Source organism: Atractosteus spatula, chromosome 4 (genome assembly GCF_055471065.1).
Source record: "Atractosteus spatula isolate fAtrSpa1 chromosome 4, fAtrSpa1.hap1, whole genome shotgun sequence".
Classification (NCBI taxonomy): domain Eukaryota; kingdom Metazoa; phylum Chordata; class Actinopteri; order Semionotiformes; family Lepisosteidae; genus Atractosteus; species Atractosteus spatula.
Window position 1 is genome coordinate 72,229,087 of NC_142709.1, and position 24,223 is coordinate 72,253,309.

The 24,223-nt window shown below is 51.1% G+C and overlaps 2 protein-coding genes across 2 annotated transcripts; one reads left to right on the top strand and one right to left on the bottom strand.

The window, feature by feature from the left end:
* Nucleotides 1–497: 497 nt before the first annotated feature.
* On the bottom strand, nt 498–4,935 carry ptmaa (prothymosin alpha a). Its single transcript, XM_088914471.1, has 5 exons — nt 4,756–4,935; nt 1,740–1,811; nt 1,476–1,575; nt 1,257–1,327; nt 498–1,131 (listed from the first exon to the last, which is right to left on the bottom strand). The coding sequence occupies exons 1-5, from the start codon at nt 4,798–4,800 to the stop codon at nt 1,087–1,089; spliced, it is 333 nt and encodes a 110-aa protein (XP_088770597.1). The 5' UTR covers nt 4,801–4,935; the 3' UTR covers nt 498–1,086.
* Nucleotides 4,936–16,539: 11,604 nt separating this feature from the next.
* Nucleotides 16,540–19,595, top strand: LOC148837183 (uncharacterized). The gene is made up of 3 exons (XM_088914284.1): nt 16,540–16,768; nt 17,719–17,975; nt 19,475–19,595. Exons 1-3 carry the CDS (start codon nt 16,664–16,666, stop codon nt 19,593–19,595), a joined length of 483 nt encoding a protein of 160 aa, XP_088770410.1. The 5' UTR covers nt 16,540–16,663.
* Nucleotides 19,596–24,223: the final 4,628 nt, after the last annotated feature.

The following is a 24,223-nucleotide window of genomic DNA, read 5'->3' on the forward strand; positions in this document are numbered from 1 at the left end:
ATGTTTTTTCGCATCTTAAAAGAAAGGTTACCGATGTCCACAGTCAAAGCGGACAAGTTGTGCCTCCTCAGGCACTATGGTGGCAGGTTACACCATGAGCTTGTGCAGTCTTCAAGGTCATGACTGGGGAAACTCCCCTGAGGACTGAGCAGAGATGCTCCGTAAGTACTGGTCTGTCACTGCAATCCCCAACACTTACAGATGTAATAAAAGGAAGGAATACACCAAACTTTAAACTTGTTAAATGCAATATAATTTACGAGATCTTAATTCTTAAGGCATGAATAATTTACATTTGATGTACATTTGTAACAGGCCAATAAAATACACGAACAGCAAACTTGAAAAGGAGGCTTTTCCATATACCACTTAGCCTAAAGCTGCGTGTCTTTAAAAATGGAGGAGCGATTGCTTTTTCAACATTTAAAGAGTCATTCTATGACACGTCTGTCCCAGAAAATTAACACATGAATAAGAAAAAAAATTGTAAGAACTCACAAAATAAAATTCCGGTTTATTGTTGGACAACAAACTGTTCACACATACATCAAACAGGCCACAATAAACAGCAATTTTGTAGACAAAAAAATCCTTTTCTTTGGCCTTGCCATCTCATACAAACCAACTACTTATGGTACAACTAAAGTACATACACAAAGTTACTGGAATGCTCGGAATATTTTTTTTAAGTTTTTGATTTTTTACAAGTTTTTCTGTTGAGATAACATGACATGGTCAAACCACAAGTAAAGTCTATTTTATAGTGAAGCATCAACTTCAAAGCACCGTCTGGTCATCAGAGATCACGGTCAAAAAATGGCTGACCTCCTAACAATATGTACAAAAATATAAAATGTAAATAAAAATACAAACAAATTCTCCTTTTAAAGTATTTAAGAAGATAGAGCCTTGAAGTCTTGGTAGGTTTTTAAAAAATTTGCAGTTGGTGTGTTTTCACGGATGTTGTACTCTACTTGATGATGACCACATTTTCTTCTTTCCAACAGACAATCTGAGAGGAAGGAGGGGGGAGGAAGAGGAGGATGTAGGGGACGGGGGGGGAATCGGCAGGGGGCGACAGAAGTCCTAATCGTCCTCGTCGGTTTTCTGCTTCTTTGTTTCCACATCGTCCTAGAAGGAACGAGAAAGGGGCAGGGTTAGGGGCAGCAGCCAGGCGGCCTCGGGTTCAAGCTACAGACCCCCCCTCTCGTGGCGCAAGCCCCCCACCCCCCACAAAAAAAAAAGAGGCCCCGTACCTCGTCGTCGTCCTCCGCTGCCCTCTTGCCAGCGCCGCCCTCGGCCTCTTCGTCATCCTCGTCGTCCTCGCCTGCAAGGAGTCGGCGAGACTTCAGTGAGCGAGGCCCCGCGCCGCGACGGCACACCAGAGCGAGGGGGCGGGGGGCAGGTTCACATGCCGGGGTCGCCCCGAGCCTTCATCGGCCCCGAAGGAGAGCCGGGATCCCAGCAACCCTTACCTTCGCCGTCATCCTCCTCGTCGTCCTCCTCTCCCACCTCGTCCTCGTCGTCGTCCTCTACCTCGTTCTCCGCCTCCTGCTCGCCGTTCTCCTCGTTCTCCTGTGGGGGGGGGGGGGGGGCAGACACTCAGGACAACTGCACGGCGATGGAATATGATAGCCGCCCCCCCACCCCCCTCCAGTGAACTCTACCAGCAGAGGCCTCCTGTCAGGGATGTCAGGACCACCAGAGCGCCCGGAACGCCCCCTGCCCTGGAGACTCACCGCATTCCCGTTGGCCGGGGTGTCCTTGCCGTTCTCCACATCCTCCACCAGCTCCTTCTTCTCCTTCAGATCCTGCGGGGGCGAGGGAGAAGCGGGACGTCAGGGGGCACCGGGAGTCTGGGAACCGGAGCAGCACTCGCCGTGGGAGGGGGGCAAAGCGCACGCACCCTGGATGAACCTCGTTTGTATTGGGGGTCCCCCACCCCGCACCCCCCTTCTTAAACCCATCCAAGGGAGACGGGAGTGCCTGGTGCTGTGGAAGCCATGTTGTGAATAACTTTGATTTGGATATTTTTAAAATCGTGAATCACTGTTATTCCCCTTCAAGTCAACTCCCGCCCCCCCCCTCCCCTCCCCGCTCTGTAAAACACGCTTTCGCTTTGCATTTGAAATACGACACGTCCGTCCCCGACACCCCATTGGCTGTGCTCCCGGCCTGCCGCCCGCCCCCCTCTCACAGACCTAGAGAAACCTTGTAATCCGATACTTGGACGGCGCTGAGGCACCCTGGGCATTGTAGTTCCCCCAACACCACAGGCTCCATACGCTTCCAGGAAGACACGCCCGGGGAAAACACTACAACTCCCAGGGTGCACTGCCGGGCTATTTTAACACCGCAAACCGAGCGCTGGGGAAGGAGGCAGGCGGCCAGAGAGAGGCTGGCCGATTTAGCTCGAGTGGAGGCGAGAGACAATAGCGGCCGGAGAGGGGAGAGAAACAACGTTTCGCGGACGCGTGTTCACCCCGAGATATTGAATGAAAAGCGAAGCCCCGCCGCTCCAGAAGCGCGAACCGGCCCCCTCCCACCGCCAGAACCAGAACCGTAGCAGAAATGGGTCACCCTGCCCGGGTCTCTCCCTGCATTGTCAGAGCCCGCACTGAACTGCGAACGGCGGCTTGTTTTCGTCTCGTCGGATGAGTTTCTTTGAGAAACGGATCCGTTTTTAATTCCTCCTCCCCCCTCCTCCTCCTCCTCCTCACCCCCTCCGATCAGATAATCGTCGCGGCGAGGTGCAGAGGCGCTCTTCTCAGATCACCGCACCTCTGAGCGGCGTCTCCCGCAGACGTCTGACTCGGGAGAAGAAACTCTTTATTAATTAGTTTCTGTAATCTTGAGCCCTTAAGCCGGTTATTTCCTGCATCACGCCAGCGCCGCCCCCTCGCCCTCGCCTATCGTGATGCGCTCTTGCGAACGGAGCCGCCGGTCCAAGTTCGTCAGCACAGCCCGGGCGCCCCGGAGCGCACCCCGACGAGCACGGGTGAAGCTGAAGGGCAGACCCCCGCGGTGACGCTGGATGTGGGCACATCGCTTATTTCGCGCAAAAACCGCCAAAAAAATAAAAACCGGGCTCCTTAAAACCGTCCAGGTCCTGGGTCCGATTTTAAACTCGGCGGCGAAGGACGCAGATGAGTGCTGATCGCTTTGTCGTGTTATTCATTAAACAACACCGCCACCACCACACACACACGCATTAAAAAGTAGGTTACTCCAAGCGCGCACTGCACCGGCACGGGAGAAAAAACCCCACGGCGTTCCCACTGCGATGAGTTTGGGCTGGTGTTGATTCAACTCTCTGTCCGTGTGCTCCGCGCTGCACCCCCGGGTCGTGCCCGAGGTCTACCGCCCCCACACAAAAAAAATCACTCTGTCCCTATCTCGGGGGTCGCGGTCGCCCCTCGCCCACCCGCGGACACACACAGGTGACCGGCTCGGCGCGGGATGGGGAAGCGCTTCACGAGGAAATGCGAGAGATCGGAAAAAAAACACACAGACCGAGTCAACGGCGGAACTCGACAGCTGTACCAGCCCCCCCCACCCCACCACCTCACACTCCTCCTCCTCTGCCCCGAAGGCACACCGACTCCCGGAATCGCCGCGGTGCTGATCCCAGCACCGGGACACCGAGGAGCGCAGCGGAGCGGAGCCGCGGCCGCCGCTCGACCCGGCCGGCCGGCCAGCGCAGGAGCCCCCGGCGATGATACAGGAGGAAAAACCGGGACGGAGAGCTGCAGCGCGCCTCGCTTATTTCCCCATCTGTCAAAGCAGATAGCAGGAGGGGGAAAGATCATACACGTCTCCTCTCCCAATCCTGTCCTTCTCAAACTGTCGGTCTAATCCAGCCGTGTATCTGCAGCTCACATCCTGCGCGCCAGTCCAGAACCCCGGCATCTGACCACGTCCATCACCCCGCGATATCTCACCGCCACAGCGCTCCGATTCCCACCAAGTTCTTAATTTTTCAGAAGTTGTTTTTTTTTTAAATTGACAGATTATGGGAAGCCGCCGACAGACGCAAAAAAAACGCCAGAAAAATCCGCAAGTAACTTTTAAAATATAAATACACACACACACACGTTTACACTCCCGCACGCTTTCAGGGTGAAAGTGCGCACTGTTCTCACAATGAGACAAGGGGCTTCTGCTGTAGCACTCCACGCACAAGGCAGGCGAGAGCGCAAGCCGTGTCCTCTCCCCGGCGGTCCGGCACACGCTGGGGAAACCTGCTCTTGTTTATTGTTTATTGTTTTGTTCTTTTTTTTAAGAGAAAGGTAAAAAAAAACCCACCAAAACAAGGAGGTCGCCGCCGCCGCGAGCCCCTCCAGCCCGAGCGCTGGGAAGGGGAGCCCCGACACGCGCCCCGAGCACAAAAGAACCCGCGCGGACGGTTCGCACCGCTCCGGACAATGAGGGAGCCGCGCGCGCAGGGCGAGCCGGGGAGCGGACCGCGGCTCGCGGCTCGCGCGCGCCCCGAGCGCCCCGAGCCCCGCGCCCCGCGCCGCCTCTCCACGCTCCTCGTCCGGCTCCGCTTCAAGGAGGAGGAGGGAAAAACACCAGCCAGCGCGCATTCGGTCTTTGCCGTTTCACGTCGACCTACCCAGTCCCGATTCGGGTGACGGGGATTTCTGAAAAATCTGTATTTTTGTTTTTTTTTTTAAAACAATTTTTTTTTTGTGTGTGGGGGAAAAAAAAAAATGTAAATCCGACGCATCAATCTAACCCGTCTCCCCTCCTTACCTTAGTGGGGATCTCGGAACTGGTATCTACTTTTGTGTCTGCCATCTCCCAGTCTTCACGTTTGATATCGTTGAATAGGGGGGAAAAAAAATAAAAGGCAAATCCAAACGCTACAATAACAATACAAATAGGGCTATTAATGCCAGTGGCGAACTCACGCGGCGGCAGAGCGTTTAATATACAGTTCTGGGCGGAGCCAAGGGGCGAGTCGGCGCGCTCCGATTGGCCGGCGCGGCCCGCCACCGGGGCCCCTGATTGGCTGGCCCCGAACAATGGCTAGTATTTCTAAACTTGGAAGACACGCCCCCCTCCAGCCTCCTGGAGACGGAGTGACGAGTTGCTGCCAGTTCTCAGCGCGGCCTCCAATAAGACTTTTTTTTTTTAAAAAAACAAATCCACCTCTCGAGTTTTATAATTGGTGCGCGACTCCGAATACTTGCGTATGTTCGTGTTATCCGCGCTGCGTGCATGCAATGCGCTGCAAACCTAAAACGTCTACGCCGAAATTCTTCTACGAAAATGTACAAAACAGTACAAAGCGGTACTTGAAGTTTTGAAGATGGAACATGTTCCCCCCCCCCCCACCACCACCACCCCAATATTTGCAAACAGTCGCGTAATGTTGGCAGATGCGTTTTGTTTCCGTCTGTGGAGTCAAGCCGCTGAAAACGCGTGCGGCGACACGGGAAAGGACGGCCGGTCTGTCTTCGTCATGTTTACTCACACGGAACTGCACCCTAGGTTTTCCAATTATTTTTCATTAGTTTTACAGCTTATGTGTCATTTTCAGCCACCGGTCCTGCTCTGTGGATCCCTATGCAAATTATCTCTCTCATACGTTTCCTGCACGGGCTTTTTTACACACTAAACACTATGGAGCATTCTTAAAAACATTGCCCCCAGTGTTAAGCACACAGATGAACCGCCGGCCGGCCCTCCCCCGCTCTCTCTCCCCCCCCCCTCTCCTCCTGACTGTACGAGATAGACACATCAAGTTTGCATAACGACGTCGACGACAGTGCGCAGTCGTCCTTCGGGTTAGGTTTTTTTTTAACCGAATTCAGCCATTAAAAATATGAAGGTCGAAGCGAGAAAGAGGATATCGGTCTGAATTTGGAACAGAATGTGCTGCTTCTCTTTTGTTTGTCTTATAAACGCCCTTTCACACCACAAAGACGAGGCTCCACATTTTGTAGGTCAGACTTCAGGATAGAAAGCCCTCTTTCACGGTTCAGTCGAACTGAACACGCCACAACAAACATGGAGGATGATTAATCATTCACGCAGCCTTCTGCGTAACAGGACTCGAATATTAATTTCTTTCCCCTCAAATCCCCTTTCCAACTTTTAACAGTTTTACAGGGCTCACGTCGGTACTTCTTTCTTTTAATTCGACACATGCGTCGAAAAGTGATTGTGCGGCAATGAATCCCAGAAACAAAAAAACCCCAAGTCGCGTAGAGATTTACCCTACCAATATGGCGCAGCCCGAGCCCTCTCTTGCCTTTGATGGTGCGAGTGTCCGACCGAGCCGCTCTCTGATTGGTCAAATAACTGGAGCGAACGCCGACTTGACGCTTTGCGGCCGCCGATTGGTCAGAGGCGCAGTCCATCATCACGGGCCCTCGGGGGCTGGGCGCTTGGAAAACCTGGGACGTGGAGCCCGGAGGTGCGTGGATCGGGGCGGCCTGCGACTTTGCCTCGAGTTGCTGGTGTGTTTCTCGTGAGAAAAGCTTCTTGGGTGAAATATGTTTTCCCAAACCGTTGTTATTAATGCGTTTGGGGGGGGGGGGGTCAACGTAATTTCGGTATGTAAATATACAAAAAAAAGATATATCCGAATAAGTCAAAATGAGGTGTTTTACAAACCAATTAAGCGTCTTCTACTATCAACACCAATTATAAAAACTCTCAGGAAAAGTAACAAGGTTTGCAGTTTTTTTAGTTGTGTTACAGAAGACGTGCAATTCCCCACTCTCTCCCACCCGTGTCTGGGACCCGTTTGCGCAGCTGGGGCCCGCACTCCGGGCCCCGGTGAGTTCAGGAGCCCGAACCCCAACTCCACGCGGGGCTCCCCTTTATCAGCAGCCCGAGATCTGTGCTCCCGAGACAGACGACACCAGGAAGGTGAAGATGGTGGATCTCGTAGCCGCGTGTAGTCAGATGAACGTGTTGTGATTATTACAGGGATTGTAAGATGAAGATGCCGGAGACGAGGCAGAGGAAGACCGTTTATGTACCTCCGAGATAGTTTTAACGATCATATTCAGCTAATAAATAACATAGTTCAGGTGGGGAGCTGCGTCAGCATGCGTAGTTCCGCAAAGGAACAAGTAATAGGTTTATTCCCTGCTGAAAAGAGAAGAAAGAAAACACAACGTTTCGGCCGTGGTGCCTTCTTCAGGTGTGAGTAATAAATAACATATACGACCTACGCAGCCCTAATCTCAAAGTGACCCCAGTGTGATGGTCGCGGTGGATACATACAGTATTATAAGTGGGAAACGGGGGTGCCGTTAGTCTCACAGGTCACCCCGAAGCAGCAGCAGGGGGGATCCTCAGCGCTTGGGGGGGCGGGGGATTGAGGGTTGAAGTGGGTCCCCGCCTCCCCTCCAGTGTGGAGCCCCGGGCGATCGGCGCCATACAGATGCAAGGACGTCATTGTTATGGTCATCGGTGTCGTTAGAAAGTGAACAGAATGTGAATGGCGGCTCTCGGAGGGCCGGGGCGCTCAGCATGCAGGTTATACGGGGGTGATGAGATAGCGGGTGGAGGGGGGGGGGGGGGCGCGCGTCTCCGCCCGCACCGTGGGCCTGCGTGTGAGAGGAGCCAGCAAGAGGGAGGCGGGGGTGAAGGTCGCAGTGGAAAAGCTCGTCAACTGCTCGGCGACGAGCACCGCTTTCACTGCTCCGATCAGAGCCCATGCAGACCCAGCTGGGTGTCATTACCCGAGCCGACTCCGCCGGGGAAGAGAATGAGCTCCGGTTCCGGCAGTAGTGAAAACTTCAACAAATCACCTTTCTCCCCCCGATCGAGCTCTGCGGGTGACTTATATATATATATGTGTATTTTACAAAAATGACACGTGCATGCCTGACTCCGCAGAATCTGTCTGCGTCTGCGGCTTAATTTGATGACGCGCACGTATCAGCATCTAGCGCACACCGCCTCTGTGAGACACTCGGAGCGCGGATGACCCCTTGCGAATGTGCCGCCGCCTCCACTGATGCCCGCAAGCACCTCACTCGGCTGAATTAAGCTGACCTTGACGTGCTCTGGTGAAAGGTGACACGGGGACGTTCTACCCGGTCAAGTCATAACCTGATCATGAAAACACACCGGAGGAAAAAAAAAAAGCCTCCGTTTCAATTATTCTTACTTTGTCCTTTGAATTGTGAATATTGCTATTAATCCACTCCCTTACCCCCTTTATAATGTCAGTCCCCTTTATGATCGGCATCAATGGTTTTGCTTTTCACACAGCCAGTACAGGGAGATCTTAATGCAAACAAGGTGTATTTAATGAGGACATAAATCAGTTGTCACTCACAGAGATACATCACCTGTAACAGGTACGACTGTCACACACACATCGCTGACACACCTGTGGAAATGAATCTCAGTGGGCACAGTTTGATTTACATGGTATTGTCAACAGCTCTGTTACCCTGCAGCTCAGCAGTGTGAGCCTGGTCAGTACCTGGGTGGGAGACTCCTGGGAAAGCTAAGGTTGCTGCTGAAAGAGGTGTCAGTGGGGCCAGCAGGGGGCGCTCACCCTGCAGTCTGTGTGGGTCCTAATGCCCCAGTATAGTGACGGGGACCCTATACTATAAAAAGGCTCCGTCCTTTGGATGAGACGTAAAACTGAGTTTCTCCAAAAGAGTAGGGGTGTTACCCCAGTGTCCTGGCCAAATTCCTCCCTGGCCTTTACCCATCATGGTCTCCTAATAACCCCCGTCTCTGAACTGGCTTCATCACTCTGCTCTCCTCCACTGAGAGCTGGTGTGTGGGGAGCGGACTGGAGCACCATCCAGGTGGGGCTGCACACTGGTGGTGGTGGAGGGGATCCCCATGACCTGCAAAGCGCTTTGAGTGGAGTGTCCAGAAAAGAGCGATTTAAGTGTAATGAATTATGATTATGATTAGTATTAGTATTATGATTATGTATCTCCCTTGTTGGTTGGGAGACAGCAGCCAGTCTAGCCTTGTGCCCCCAGGATCATAAAAATAGAAGAGAAGTGGGAAAATGAGAGGCCCTCCGGCCCACTGAGCACACATGGGAGTTAGTAGCTGTTTGAGTCCAGTATCTCATCCAGCTGCTTCCTGAAAGAAACCAGGGTATCGGCTTCAGCATCCTGGCTGGGGAGCTTGCTCCACCCACCCACAACACTCTGTGTAAAGAAGTTCCCCCCTGCTGCCAGATGAATGATCATCGTGGTCATCGGCCATGGTCTCTTTGGTGATGGCGCAGTTGGATTGAGCGGGCCCCACCCGCGTGTTAGAGAGAGCTGGGTGCTTACCTTCACTGAGGCGTCAGCGGCCAGTTTCCTCAGTCTTGCGTGTGTCGTGAGAAAATACAAGTCACCACTGCGCCCCCCCACACACACACCTGACACGTCGCCTGAAAACACAGTTTGTTTGCTTGCTTGCTTGCTTATTCTTCATCCTATTCGAAGACAAACACCCCCGAGTCACCTGTGTGACACACAGGGTCCTGGACACATGTTGATATCGCCGAAGGAAACCACAGGCGAAAAGTACATATTCTTTCAGACGGTGTCCTTGCGTGTGTCTCTCGGGGGGTACGAGCTGCCTGCCTGCCTGTCCTTCTGTGAAAATCACAGTCGTGTCTCTCAGTGTGGTGGGCCGCTCCTCCGGGGCTCTGCAGAGGAGACCTTGCAGTCCAGCTGTGCTGCTTTGTTTTCTGAGGTGAGGGCGTACCCCTGGGGTTCCTGGGGGTTCCCTGCACGGCGACGCCCTCTGGATGAGCGACTCCAGTCCCCCCCCCCCCCAAAAGCAGTGTTGCTCAGTTAAGCTTAATTTTAAGTGTCAATTAAAACAAATTGCAGTTAAGAGTCCTGGCACTGCTACCGGCCTCTGCGCAGGGCCGACCGCCGGGGGCAGTCTGAGTGTCCTGTGAGCACAGTGTTTAGGACAGATTCTCGGAGGCCAGTTTCAGTGTTTTACTGAAGGCACCCTGGTGTGTTAGTGCTGTCCGAGCTGTGCTGGTGGTGGTCACTTCTGGTTTTGTCTTCCACAAAAGCCCGTGGGTTTCTACTCGACCTCGTTATGTGTCGTGAGCCCCCTGGTCTGCTCTGCTCACAGCGTGTTACTGCTGCGAGCCTCACCAGGAGGAAGCGCCTCGAAAATGATGCTGATGAGACCTGGAACATGAGAACGGGGACGAACAAACACATCCTGCCCTTCCCACCTGTTTTGGTGGCCAGTAGTTGTGCTCCGAGGAGCGCATCCAGCAGTTTCCTGAAACAAACCAGGGTGTCGACTCCCGGTAGTTTTCAGCAACCTGATTCGAGTGATCCGAATCTTCAGAAGCTCTGACGAAGCCGTCCCTACGGGCCGGGTCAGAATCTACACACGGAGAGACGGCGCTGGAGAGGGGCTTTGAGAACGTCCTCACACAAAGGGTTGTGGGAGCCTGGAACAAGTTACCTCTGACCTCTGACCTCTGGATCATTAGCTACTAAATACCCAAAGGGCTGGCTGGTTCGTAGCCCTCTCTTTGGACAACTTTATAGACTGCAGGAAACCTCCAGCACTGTGTGGTTTATAATCGTGTCCCAAAGAACACTGTATCCCTGCTTCTGCTGGTCCTTGTCTGTCCGCTCTGTGATCTGCAGCGTGCATGTTCTTGTCCAGCACAGTCACAGCAGTGGCACACGTAAAGCGATGCTTTCAACGTTTCTAGCCATCGCCTTTTCATTGCCCGGCCTTCAGTCATCAGCCCAGCGAAGAGGTAGAGGAATGTGTAGAAAACGGAGAACCAAAAACCCATCTACCTAAATTCAGTAGAATAAAGTTCTGTTCTTCCTGTTTCCACTCAAACCCCTGCAATTCCGGAGTTCAATCCACAGGCAGGACTCTTTCTAATCTCTCCTCACTGTTCCTAGGACTGAAGGATGCCACAGTGACCTCATCCCCCTGCCTGGGCAGCACAGTAGTAATACTGAACTCTGTTGGCAATTATTGCTCTTAAAGATGCTGTAAGAAATAAAGGTATATATACGTGTATGACAAGGATGACGTCTTCTAAAGGGTTGTGGGAGTGTGGAGCAGGCTGCCCAGCCGTGTGGTTGAAGCCGATACCCTGGCTTCTTTCAAGAAGCAGCTGGTTTAGTTTCTTACAAATGGTAAGACTAAATTCTCTTCTTAGACTGCTGAGTCTTGACGGTCTCCTGTTCACTGATTAATGTTTAAGCCACAAAGCTCAAATACCAAGAAAATCTATCAGAGAGCATCGCATCATTAATACCAGTACACAGATTATTAACTCAGATATCTGCTAATGCTAACTGTTCAATTAGACCTCTCTTCCCCTCATCAAACTTTAATGCACTTTAATAGAAGTTGTCTGCGGATTAAAGGCAGTCAGTCCAGAATGCTATTTTGTTGGATCACTCAGTTGATAAGTACATAAATCAGATATGTAACGTATGACTCACGCAGCATGTGCTGAAGACACTGTACAAAAAAAAAAATCACTGTTGCAGTTTTGTGCTTTGGCACTCTTCCTTTTGTTTATTGTCAAGTCGTTCCACTTTTGTCTATGAGATCTACCACAGGTCTAACCTGGGCAAAGCAGAAAAACACGCGCAGGAAGCGTTCAGCCACACAGAGCTGCTGCCTGCGACAACAAAGCTCATCCTTTTCCAGATCTTTCAGACAAGCTGGACACAGAACTACGTGCCCTGGGTGACAGTGCTTTCTCTACCTGTGCTCCTGGCATTTGGAACAGCCTCCCTGGTCATTTCAGTCAAGCAGTTTCAACTGAGCTCTTTAGAAGGTCCTAAATCCCTCCTCTACCAGATAGCCTATCAGCATCTACTACTATAAACTAATTTCTTTTCCTTTTTCCTTTTCATAAATACACTTTAAGCTCCTTGATTCACTGCAATGAAATGTGCTATATGAATTAAATGCATTATTATTTTTTTATTATTCACAGCAAATCCTGACACTGTCCGTACTGGCCACCCTGTTCAAAACCTGCACATGTCCCTCTGTTCCCTGGTGAGGAGAATCAGGAGAAAGCTAAGAATTTCTTCAGTCATTACCATGTGAAACAATGTGTTGCTTTTTAACTGACTTGTCAGACTGGTCTTGATATGTCTTCAATAGCACACCCTGTTTTCTCAAGGAGAATAAAAGCTTTGATGCTTACATCTTTGTATACAATGAGTGCCCAGCGTGGGCATGACATCCTGTTAAGGATGAGCAGTATTAAAAACACAACTACCAGATTAACCGCCGATGAATTACGGTGCAATACCGAATGTCAGTGCTTTCACAGAGTTCAGTCAGGTGAGGTTTTTATTAAGAGGAACAAATTAAGCAAACAGGTTATAACTCTGAAGCAATTGAAAAGGTAAGCCAGTACCATGCTGGCTAATAAGCTTTCTATTTTTTAATAGTTGAAAACAAAGCATTTGAAAATGTGTGGGTTATCGCGTCGCACAAATCAACAGTTCACAGCTTCTGAAGGCTGGAAGAAGCAGTTGCTTCTTAAAGGTGTCAAAACTGATTTTAAGAGCCTTTATTTAACTTTATGCGTCGATTGAGAATAAACTCTCCTTCAGAACAATAAAGCTTCTTGCTCATTTGTACAGCAAGGTCTTACTGGCAATGGGAGTGAAGCACCTGCCTCAGCAGTGTTCTGTCAGGGATTTGAACCCACAACCCTGAGGCCCAGACTCCAGAACACAGCACTCTTCTAAGACATTGATATTTACATAAGATATTTACACTATTTCTGGATATTGGTAGGATTCTACCATATTCCTGTTAAGCTCCTGGTCATATTCATATTCAGCTCCTGGCCTATTTCAAGTGTCACTCCTCTCATGTGGAGTATCTTCTGATCCAGCACTCTGAAAGTCACTAGAAACACTTTTGACCTTGGCTAATATTTCGGATCTAGCAAACTAGTGTTTTCAAAATAAAATCATACATAACTGAGGGTATTGTCTGTGTGGAGTTTGCATGTTCTCTCTGTGTTCCAGTTTCCTCTCACAAACTAAAGACTTTTTTTTTTATAAGATCATCACTTGCATTAGGAGTTTGTCTTTTCACAGACCCCAACTTGGTCTCCATGAGACACACAGACAGGGAGAGAAGCTGGGGGTCAGAGCGCAGGGTCAGCCATTTATACAGCGCCCCTGGAGCAGGTGGGGTGAAGGGGCCCTACAGAGTAGGATTCCTCTCTCAGCCACAGGATTTGAACTGGCAACCTTCCAGCCACTGGCGCAGATCCTGATCCACAGAGCCACTGCGCCTTCTGGGAAAATTATCCCTGGTGTGAGTGTGTGCCCTGTGATGGATTGGCGCCCCCTCCAGGATGTACCCCACCTTGCACCTGTTGCATGTGGGGATAGGCTCTGGCTCCCCAGCATCCCTGCATTGGACAGCGGTCAGAAGTTGGATGGGTCCAGCTGTTTCTTGAAAGAAGCTGAGGTACTGGGTTCGACAGCAGGAGTGGGGGGATGCTTGTTCCATCCTCCCACGACCCTCTCGTATAAAAACCTCGCCTGCCGGCTAGCGCATTTCAACTTAGTGGAAATGTAAATGTAGAATTCGAAATAGGTGAATCCGTCTCCGTCTGCACTACAGCTTCACAAACGACTATCGCCCTCTGGTGGCGGATTTGAATAGTTGCAGCATTTAGCGAGGAGCACTGCCTTGGGAAAGCGGCTGTGCTAACTGCAGTGCAGGAAGAACACTTGAACAATTTCAAAATGAATAATACACACATCTTTTATTATTTTTATTTTACATGTAAGTCTTTTTTTCTCCTGAGGTGTATTCCATCAACAGCCTTTATATGACCCTTTCAAGAGAACTTTGTGACTCTGTAAAACCAATGCCGAAACAGGAGAAATAGAAATATACGCAGTTTGTTGTCACAGACGTGCTGCAGACGTTGCTTTCCATTTCTACAGTATATAAAGAGAGGGAGCTCCGGCTGGCACTGGGCGAGGGAGGCTGCCCGATGGGCGATCACGGTCTGCGCAGGCGCGCCAGCGGACGCGCGTGCCCGGGGGAGGAATGCCCGCGAGACTGAGCTCTTCGCCGCTCGCTCAACAGGTGCGCGTGTCAACAGGGCGCGCGGCTCCACACAGGAAGTGGTAAAGGCGTCACTTACACTCATCCTGCAGAAAAACACACACACACACATATATATACACACAGAGACACGTGCGTAGGCTGCAAAGGAACAAGTAATAGGTTTATTCTATGCTGAAAAAAGAGAAGGAAAAACCCAACGTTTCGGCTGTGGAGCCTTCTTCAGGTGTCAGGGAAGATGATGTGGAGCTGTCAGCCGTAGTAATACCTTAGCCTGTTTGATGTTGTTGTCGGAAAGGATAATCTGTTTTTTTTTGAGGGAGAAAATGGTAGAGAGCATTAGTTTCCTAGAAAATTGTTTTAGAAGTCTGAGTGTTACTCTGGGTGGTATCAGAGTCAAAAGAAGAGGTATTACGTTTCAGGTGAAATCCTTTAGGGATGATATTATGTCGACGACATCTGTCAAGCAAGTTTATCTGTGTGTTGGAACAAGCGACACACCTGAAGAAGGCTCCACGGCCGAAACGTTGTGTTTCCTCTCTTCTCTTTTCAGCAGGGAATAAGCCTATTACTAGTTCCTTTGCAGCCTACGCCTGCTGACGCAGCTCCCCACCTGAACCACTATAGATGATTTATACGCAACAATCGAGAAAGAAAGATGAGCACTGCCTTTGCAAAACCATTTTCGCGAGTCTTACCCCCTTGCAGACGCATTGAATACCTTGGATGGCGGGTTTATACACGACTGAACCGCCTCATTTTCAAACATTTTTATTTTATTTTTACCGCGTGCAGGGAGGTGAGTCTGAAACAAGCACGCAGCCCCGTGTACGTGAGTCGTTACCACCGTTGAGGACAGAAGAAGAGTTCACCAGCCGTGAGCGCTCAGTCATTTTGATACGGATGTAAGCAGTAAACACCGCCACCGCGCCCAGGACAGAGAGTCAAGTAATAGGTTCGTTGTGTTCTCTTCCTTCTCTTTTCTGCATGGAATAAACCTGTTACTTGTTCCTTTGCAGACTACGCGTGCTGACGCAGCTGCCCACCTGGACTACAGGACAGAGAGTGCCGAGTCCGCACTCTAGCAGACAACGGCAATATACTGGACGTGCAGTTGGGAGCCCGATGTGGTTTTCTGCAAGGGGACACTGGTGGGGACAAGACACGGGCAGAGCAGAGGAATGTTTGGGAAGCGCAGGCCGGACTTCCTCGTGGTTTGCACGGTAAGCGCCGCCACCCCCACCTCCAGCACGGGCTCCACGCGAAACACTGCTGCACTGTGGCTATTTCCGTTTCCAACAGTGGTGACTTTGTTTCCGTGGCACGGGTTTAAGACGCCAGATGTTTGCCCTCCACCACTGAGGATATTCGTGTGCTCCGTGCTACGGTGGGGGGGGGGGGGATGATGGATCTTTCCTGTCAGGTAGCGATGGCTTTCAAAAATACAGCGGCGCATGGTAACCGCGCATACAAGGAAGTTTTTTTTTTTTTTTTTTACAGCCGTGTTAAAAATACAGTTTCTCGCCGGAGGGGGGGTCTTCTGCTTTCCCAACGCGGTAAGACAGAACGCAGCAGCTGAAAAGCTGGGGACCGAGGAATCGCCGAGGGCTCCGAGGCTGGGGTTCTCGGTGATCGCATGAAGGGGAGGCCGGAATGAAGAACACGGGAGGAGCGATCAAGGCGCTCAGTACCCCTTCTCCCCAAGCGCAAGACTCGCGAGCAGGTGACTCGTTAGCCTTCATTTCACCCGCGATGAGGACAGAGCAGCACTGATCTGTCTTGGGACGGGTTTCTCCACACACAAGTACCGCGTGGTCGGCCGCGCTGTGCTGCTCAATAACGGCGCGCTACACTTGAATAAAATGGAAGAAGACAAAAACATTTTTAGCATTTGGGGAAAAAAGAGATAAGATGCCCTGAGATATCCTTGTTAAACTGACCGGTGTCCACTGCGGTCAGGGCCTCTGGGGAACGGACAGTCTAAGCTTTGGTCTGTCGATGCCAGGGGTCACTCGGATGCCGAATTCAGTTTTCAGTTTTCCATGCTGGTGCTCCTGTGTGATTTAACCCTTGTTCCGTTTTCCACATTTGGTGTTCAGGGTGAATCATAGTGGCTGTTTTTTTGCGAGGCTGCGCGTCTGTTGCGGTGTGCAGATGGGGCAGGCGCGGCGTGGGGCACCCTGTTCCTCTCCGGCCCCTTGCGCGCCGAAATCTCAGCGGATAACCGGAGAGGGTTTCAAGGTGGGAAGAGGAAAAGAAAGCGCAGACTGCGGACTGTAAGGCTCAGGTGCTGCACCGGCCGCAGGAGCGTGCCAGGACGCCTCTGGCTGAGACCCACGTGTGCACGCCTGCCACTGTTCCACCGCCAAGCACATTCCACAGGCGTGTGTCAGGCAGCTCGAGCTCTGCCCTCGCCGGCTCTTCGGCTCCTGCCTGTGGGCCCTTCAGTTCGCAGCTGAGAGCTCCTGTTTGCCTTGGTGTTATCTGTAGAAACCAGGCACCTGTGACATGCCAAGTCTTTTCTTATGAGTTGTCACCAGTGTTAATTAAAAAACAAAACCCTTTTCCTGCAGCGGCCGCCTTTGTCAGTCTCGGGTCCGACCGGAGCGCGATGAGTCCGGAACGGATCGGCGTGTGGCCCTGGGCCGTGTCAGAGCTGCTGCTCTCGGCGCGGGCGGGACGCTGTGATGGGAAAGCTTCCAGGAGAACACTTAGCGTAAGAGGAGCTCTTAAACGATCAGTCTGGACCAGGAATGAACCCTTGTCCGCCCCCCCCAGAGAAACATAACAACAGGAGAACCACACACATGGAGCAGTGTCTACCAGTCGTTGTCTCTGTTCCTAAACACCCCACTTCCACCTCTACTGCCCCCATTCTGGAAGCAGAACTGTTTCAGCCGTCACGTCAGATGGAGCTGGAATCCCCTCCGCTGTTTGTCTGTGTAGATGATCGGCTTCAGGCTCTCTGCTCCAGCGCAGTGCTCCGTTTATTGCTGCGAGGCGCAAAGCTGGAATTATTCTCTTGAAAGAATAAGTGTCATCTGCGGAACACAGACACCCAGCCCCCCCTATCTCCCTCTGTTACGATGCATGTTGATGTTGCGTGTATTCAGATCACCAGAGATTAATTAGGTTTTTCCAGGAAAACTCAGAAGATGCCGGTTGCCAGGTTCCTGAAAGACAAGCTGTTTGAGGTTTCTTCATACACATTCAGGGAGCGGCAATGCTGAGGAGAGCCGAGGGAGGGCCATGGCTCTGTCACGCCAACAGGAGCGCGAGCTGTCGTGGTTGTCTTCCGCCGGGCTTGTCTGCACTGCGCAGAAGGGGAGATTTGTCAAAATGCTTCTAAATCTGGAATAAACAACAACAACCCCCCCCCCCCCCAAAAATAAAATTGGAAGATTCAAGTCCATATCACAACGTAGCACCATGCAGTTCTGGCACAGCCGCTGTGTTTTGGTTTAGCTGCATGTTTTACACGTTGGAAATAAGATGTCAGTGTTTTTAGGATAGAAAATAGGAACCTTAGCCTGTGTAAGAGTAACATCTGCTGGCAGAAGCAATCCGCTGCTCCTTAACTGGCCTCGCAGCGCAGGAATTCGCAGGCTGAGGGGGGAAGAGTAGCAAGTGTACGGAGGAGAGACCCGGTATTCATCTTTTTCCCAGGTTAGATGTTCAGCCAGCCGCTGGTGCTCGCGTGGCAGGGGAGCGGTGCGGAGAGTTTCTGTTGCTGTGGCTCCCCGCTCGGCGCTGCGGAGAGGGCGTGGCTGTGTGTCAGGGGCTGTGGCCTGGAGAGGGTCATTGACGTGCTGCACTGTCGGGGGCCGGATGACCTCCTCCCCGTCCCTCCCCACCTCCCCACGCTGCTCTGGGAACGATGCAGTGGCCCAGCACACCTGCGGGGCCAGGGCCTGTGTTTACTGGTGAGGGGCTGGCTGTGCTGGAGTAGTCAACGCTGTTATTGTCCTCAAGCCACAGGCTAAGTTTCTGAGTTTGGGAATCTGTGCTTGTTCTTTCTGTCTTTCCCAAAGTATCAGAGGCCGGTGCTGTGTGAGAGATTTCCATGTAAAGTGAAGAAAATGTGGAAAGGACACTAATGGTGCAATGGTTCAATGCACACACAATTATAAACACACACACGTACAGTATATAGATTGTTGAAACAAATTGTTCACAGTGATGAAACAAACAGCCTTGTCAGACAAAATGCAGCTCAAACAAAACATCAATCTCAAAATGCAAAATCTGGGGCATCAGCTTTGTGTGTCAGGAGCACAGGAGCAAACTGTTCTGAAGGACTCCAGTCATAATATTTAGTTTTTTTTGTGGGGTGTAGGAGGTACCACTGTTTTAGTATGGAGCTGTGTAAGTATTTACCACATACTTCATAACAAGCAGGGAACACTGTAATACTGTGTGGAAAATCAGGCAGGGGATTTCTGCTCTCTGAAGAGCAAATGTAGGACGGTTTAATGCAGGTCAGAGAGGTTTGTAATCCAGGATGACTGTGCACCAGGTCAGGAGCAGCTTTAAACTGAATCACCCCTCCTGCTGCGCACTGGTGCTGAGTCTACACCGTCCCTTGCTGAAGAAATTCAGAAGAGGGTTTGGCACAATTACCAAACCTTAATGGTAATTGAACAGGCACCTTAAAATAGGCAGCTAGATCACAGTAGCAGCGTGGCTTTGTTTACGAAAAGCAGGTGCCACCATACTGAGTCAGAGAGACATTCTTCAAGCCCAGCTACAAACCCCGTTAGCGAAAGGGATTTGGATTTAGTGCCTGTGCTGCTGGCAGGGGTTCATCAGCTTGAGGGCCGCAGCGTGCAGCAGGGGCTAGGGCTCCAGTCCAGACGGTCGTGGATGCACACTCTGGCGGGACTCTGCTGTTGCACCTGGAGCTCCGATCACCCCCGTGAAGGCCCTGCAGTAGAAACCAGTCTCCAGGTCGTGCATGTAAATGGGAATTTGGCTGACCCAGTAAAAGCAGGTCCAGCAGGGAGCTGCGTCAGCGTGCGCAGGCTGCAAAGGAACAAGTAAAGGTTTATTCCCTGTTGAAAAGAGAAGAGAAGAAACACAACGTTTCAGCTGTGGAGCCTTCTTCGGGTGTCAACACCTGAGAAAGGCTCCACAGCTGAAACATTGTGTTTCTTTTCTTCTCTTTTCAGCAGGAATAAACCTTTACTTGTTCCTTACCCAGTTAAATAATCACACATATATATACTATATACAGTATATTAGGCCAAACAGAAGGATAATTATTTCTTGATATTAGTGGAGAGCACACAACTGATCGCTGATTTTGATGAAGAGTGTGATGTGGATATTGGCAAGAGTTTAAAATGGGGGTATTTCCCAACTTTTGCCAGAAACATTGAACTTTGACCTGTGGTGGTTTTCCCAACCCTGCTGTCTGGACCAGGGATTGGGATCTGGGGCTCATGTCACAGGCCGGCTCCTGGGAAACCTGCTCCGGAGGATCCAGCCGGAATGAGATCCTGGAAGAGTACCCCCCCACCACTCCGGAATCAGGAATCATGTGACAGAGCCTCCTGGAACTGATTGCTTTTCTATCCAAGAGCGAACCTAACTCAGTACGATAATAATTAGCTGGGCCATTTCCTCCCATCTGGACTTGATCACGACAGACAGGAGGGCCAAGCAAACAGGGACAGCACAGGCTTTTCCCCAGACGGATTTTGAACTTGTCTCGTCAGGAGTGCCGGCGGCCTGTTCGGATGGCACTCGAGGGGGCCGCGTGCAGAAATACGATACGCGTCATCACAGGCCGCCCTGACGGCTGCCGCAGGAAGAGTACGTAAAACAGAGCACGCACGGACTTGTGCAAACCTTGTGAATCGCGCAGGGCCTGACACGGGTGCTCGTGCACAAGGCAGACAGTTGTGCCACAAGGTTTTTACTGCAAGCATCGCGTGAAAATAAAAATGAACTTAGCTAAGTTTGGGGAAGTGCTTTTTAATCCTTCGGGGTCCAGTCTATATGTATGCAAAACGGCAAAATGTGCAACTGACCATAGTTCAGAAAAGAATTATGGTACACTTGACCTTTTCTAAACTGCTCTAATTTAGGTACCGCACAATTACCTGAACTGGCTGTAAGAAACAAAGTGGAACGCTAAGACTCCTGGACTCCTGGACTTGAATGGATGGAAAATAAATTTCTGCATTTTCTGTTTTTGCTTCTATTTTTAAAGAACACACACGCATTGCTCATTTGTGTCTAAAACGTTTCTGTGGGTTTTGTCTTTGAGACGTCTTGGTGCTGTTGTTTGGTCGCAGTAACTTCCTGCCAGCTCCCGGCTCCTGGAGACTCTTCCCCCCAGACTTCCCCACGGACACAGCTCCTCGTGATCCTCGCTGGATTGTCCAACAGCTCGCGTGCTGAGAGCCTGGCCCAGGAGCAGCTGCTGGAGCCCACATCGTCACCAGCACCAGAGAGAGACTGTTCCTCCAGATATCTGGCGGCCAGTGACGTATGTTCTCCAAAGTTTTGAGATGCGTATAATGTACAGCAAACCTGCTGAATCTATTTGTGTTCTTGTGCCAATTATTCTGTAGACACAGATATTGCTTATTATGAGGCCATTCTTTCTGTTTATCTATGACATTTACAGTACATGCACAAGCAACACAGGTTTAGGTACAGGTTTAGATTCACTGCAGTAAGGGCATAAGCTTTAATGCTTCGGTTTTAAAAGGCTATTTTAACATTTTGAAAAATTATTTAAGCATTGTTCAGGTTCAAGAATTGCAAACATTACTGAGTGTGTTTTTAACAAGGCTCAAGTCTTTACCCTCTCTACTTAATCCACGGAGGTTTCTAGAGATCACAGGTGCACCTCTCAGGCATAGACCCCTTCTGGACACAACAGAAGCAAACCTGGCCTCCTTGAAACCTCTCAAGCGCTACAAAGGGGTCACTCAACAGCTTGGAGACCAGACTGGTCAAGCGCACTGTCTGCAGCACACACACGTGCAGTCAAAGACTGCCAGTAAAGACTGACTGAAGCAGCACTGAGCCTGGCTCCCCAGTCTGACCTGAAAAGATGTCCTCTTCTTCCCCTCCCAGTCGGTGCACAGTGGCCTCTGATGTCATGTCATAAATTAATCATGCCGTCCTTGGGCTGGCAATCAAGGAGAGGAAGTAATGCTGCTGGTTGCAGCTCCTCGTGACCCAGTGACATTAACACAGGGTCACCGGTAACTGGAGGCTTCAGAAAACCCAGGGGTTCACTTTTCTTTTTAGCTTCTCATTCCAACATCGTCCTTGTGCCTGTTGAGGGAGTCAGGCTGCCGCGAATCATCTGGTGAGACCAGAGAGGCTGGCAAGCTGTGTTACTATTGATTTGCTTGGATGACGCATTCTTTCTTTTCTAAACCGACAGCCGGGCATTTTACTGCAGCAATCCGGGAGAAGCTCTTTGCTCCAGGGTATGACAGCAGCGCCCAACGTTAGATCCGGTACCCAGGACGTCCCGTTACAGCTCCAGAGTCCTAACTACCACTCTGTGCTGCAGACGAGCAGTTCCTGACCCATTTATAAGACTGTGGAACTGTAATGGCAGGTGGCCACTCCCTTTCTTGGAACAAACCCTCCTGGATGACAGCTGTCCTGTCAGGTAACTGCAGAGGGGCAGCCGTGTTGCCTGGTTACTGGTTGAACTGGATGCCCAAGGTCAGCCTGATATAATTGACAGAAAATCATGTTTGATACGTATGTTATTAAAATCAGAACTGAGGGTTTGTTATCCAGGCACCTTAGATGAGTGTGGGCCCAGTGTTAACAGCAATTTCAGATAATAATCCCTTGCATTTACACAGCGCTGTCTTTCCAAAGGATCCCAAGGTGCTTGCCTGATGGGAGGAGCCCTACATCATGCACCTGTGAAGAGCTGCCCCCACCTGGGCAAAGTGCAGAAGACACCCAGCACCTGCAGCCCCACTGCGCAGCAGATCAGCTTCATGTGGCCGAACTGTGGAAGACCTGTGGGGAAGCCACACTGAGCTGACTGAGCTGAGCCGAGTCGCACGAAAGACTGCAGACACACCGGCCCAGCTCTACTCCCGAGTCACTGGACCACCGTCTAACCAAATGAGCTTGGAGACCGGTCTTCCCGTACTGAGCTCTTGGCCCAGCAAGGTCAGGAGACGTCTGCGACAAGCCTGGCTCCCAGAGAGAGCCGTGGCCATCAAAGCGCTTTAGTGTCGCTGGGAGGAAGTGGCTGCTGATGAAGGAGTGACAGATGTTTCTGTTGGAAAGGCCTATCAACTATTCATGAGCAGCTACAGCTTTCAGAGCTCCGTCCAGCGACCTTCTTGAAAGAAAGCCTCTTTCCGAACAGCAGGGGAGCCGAGGACACGCTGCGCTCAGATTCTCCGCGCCCACGAGCGACTTTCTTGGCTTATTCTGACAAACTGGCACACGGCAACTTGAGACAAAACTCTGCCATCGGAAGGGCAGCCGCTCTGAGCCTCACATCCGAGAGCTGGCTCCCCCTGTAGCAGGACACCAGCACGATGCCATGCAGTTGGTGTTTTCTGTATGTAATCATTACATGTCACGAAGGCTGCAATCAGACTTGCACGATAATCATTGCTGGCACAATGTGTTAAAGGTGTAATAACAGAGGTTGTAGCTTGATTCCTCAGGTGGGGCACTGCTGAGATACTGTTGAGCACAGCATTTCAGAGGACTTCAGTAACATGCTCAGTTTTATAAATGGGTATGAATACACATCATGTGGGACAAAAAAAACAGTAAAAAGGGAAAAGTATATTTCCTGTCAAATAGGGGCTAAACAATTTTGATCCACGCAGTCCTTGGCCTCAGATGTTCTTTTTGCTCAAGACCAAGAGAAACCCAGTCACGCGCACTGCAAACCCAGCCTGGGAGCGAGCTCAGAGCTGTCTGGTGTTCTTGCTTTGGGAGCCTAGATGGAGCTAGAGTGCATCTGAGAGTCTGCACCTCAGAGCTCAGTAAAGCTGCTCACACAAGCAGCGAGGCAGGTGTGCAGACAGCCTGGCCGCGGCAGACAGAGATGAAAGGCGAAGGCTCAGGGATTACAAGGACTTGGTGCTATTTTGCTCTTTGCAGAGAAGAAACCTCCCACAACGTGGAGCTCACAGAGGGTAAGCCGTTTTGTTCTTTTGCCCTCATCCTCCTCTGTCGGAATGACAGAATCTTCTAATTCTTTATGAAGCTGAAGTGCAGCATCCATAATGTATGGTTCTGCAGATTGGATACTGGTTCTGCACCATTACAAGCAAACCGTTTACTGGAGCCACAGGACGCGACAGGGCGACACAGACAGGTGAGGTTTCTCGAGGCGTGACTCAGCGGTGCAGCTGTGCTGCCTGTTACAGCAGAGTGTGTGAGAATGTTAAGCAGTGTGGGCACCGCCTCAATATCACTGTGTACGCTGAACAGGTTAACTCCTTCCAGGCACAAGCAGTCAGGGAAGGAATGCTCGGTGTCCAGTTCTGCTGCACATACACGTAGCCTTGGAAAAACATTCCAATAGGTTTCTCCTTCTCAGTTCATACCGACTGGATTAGGAAATTAATCAGCTGCTGCAGGGTGGCTGGGGAGCGTGTTCCTGCCCAGTGAGATGGAAATCTTTCCCCAGGTGAAGCCAGCACCTGTCCCTCTCCAGGTCAGCGTGCTCAGAGAGGGGCAGGAGGACACTACCCGGGCACCGCCAGGAATGAGAGAATGAAAGCTGCACGCGCGCGAGGGGCTGGTGCTGGGGTGTGAGTATGAGAGTGTCATTGCGAGTGTGTGTGCCACAGAAGATACAGTACATAGAAAATCAGCAGTGTGAACGCTTGTAGTTTCTGGCTGATCAGAACTCGGCTGCTTTGTGATTTCCTGTGGCTTGTTTTTTCCCCACCATCCCAACTGAGGAAATTAAGAATTTGTCTTTTTTCACATCTCCCAGCTTGCTCTCCATGAGACACACAGACAGGGAGAGAAGCTGGGGGTCAGAGCGTAGGGTCAGCCATTTATACAGCACCCCTGGAGCAGCTGGGGTGAAGGGCCTTGCTCAGGGGCCCAGGGGAGGAGGATTCCCCTGCAGGCCGCGGGATTCAAACTGGCAACCTTCCAGCCACAGGCGCAGATCCTGAGCCACAGAGCCACCGCTCCGCCCCAA

What these genes read in the sequence shown, in the direction of transcription:
- ptmaa (XM_088914471.1), bottom strand. Translation starts at nt 4,800, where the DNA reads ATGGCAGACACAAAAGTAGATACCAGTTCCGAGATCCCCACTAAG. An exon ending in CCCCGGCCAACGGGAATGCG is followed by an intron (nt 1,576 to 1,739) that starts GTGAGTCTCCAG and finishes CCCCCCCCACAG; the next exon opens with GAGAACGAGGAGAACGGCGA. An exon ending in CGAGGAGGATGACGGCGAAG is followed by an intron (nt 1,328 to 1,475) that starts GTAAGGGTTGCT and finishes GACTCCTTGCAG; the next exon opens with GCGAGGACGACGAGGATGAC.
- LOC148837183 (XM_088914284.1), top strand. Translation starts at nt 16,664, where the DNA reads ATGAGTCCGGAACGGATCGGCGTGTGGCCCTGGGCCGTGTCAGAGCTG. An exon ending in CTTCCAGGAGAACACTTAGC is followed by an intron (nt 16,769 to 17,718) that starts GTAAGAGGAGCT and finishes TCTTTTTCCCAG; the next exon opens with GTTAGATGTTCAGCCAGCCG. An exon ending in GCCAGGGCCTGTGTTTACTG is followed by an intron (nt 17,976 to 19,474) that starts GTGAGGGGCTGG and finishes TGTCTGGACCAG; the next exon opens with GGATTGGGATCTGGGGCTCA.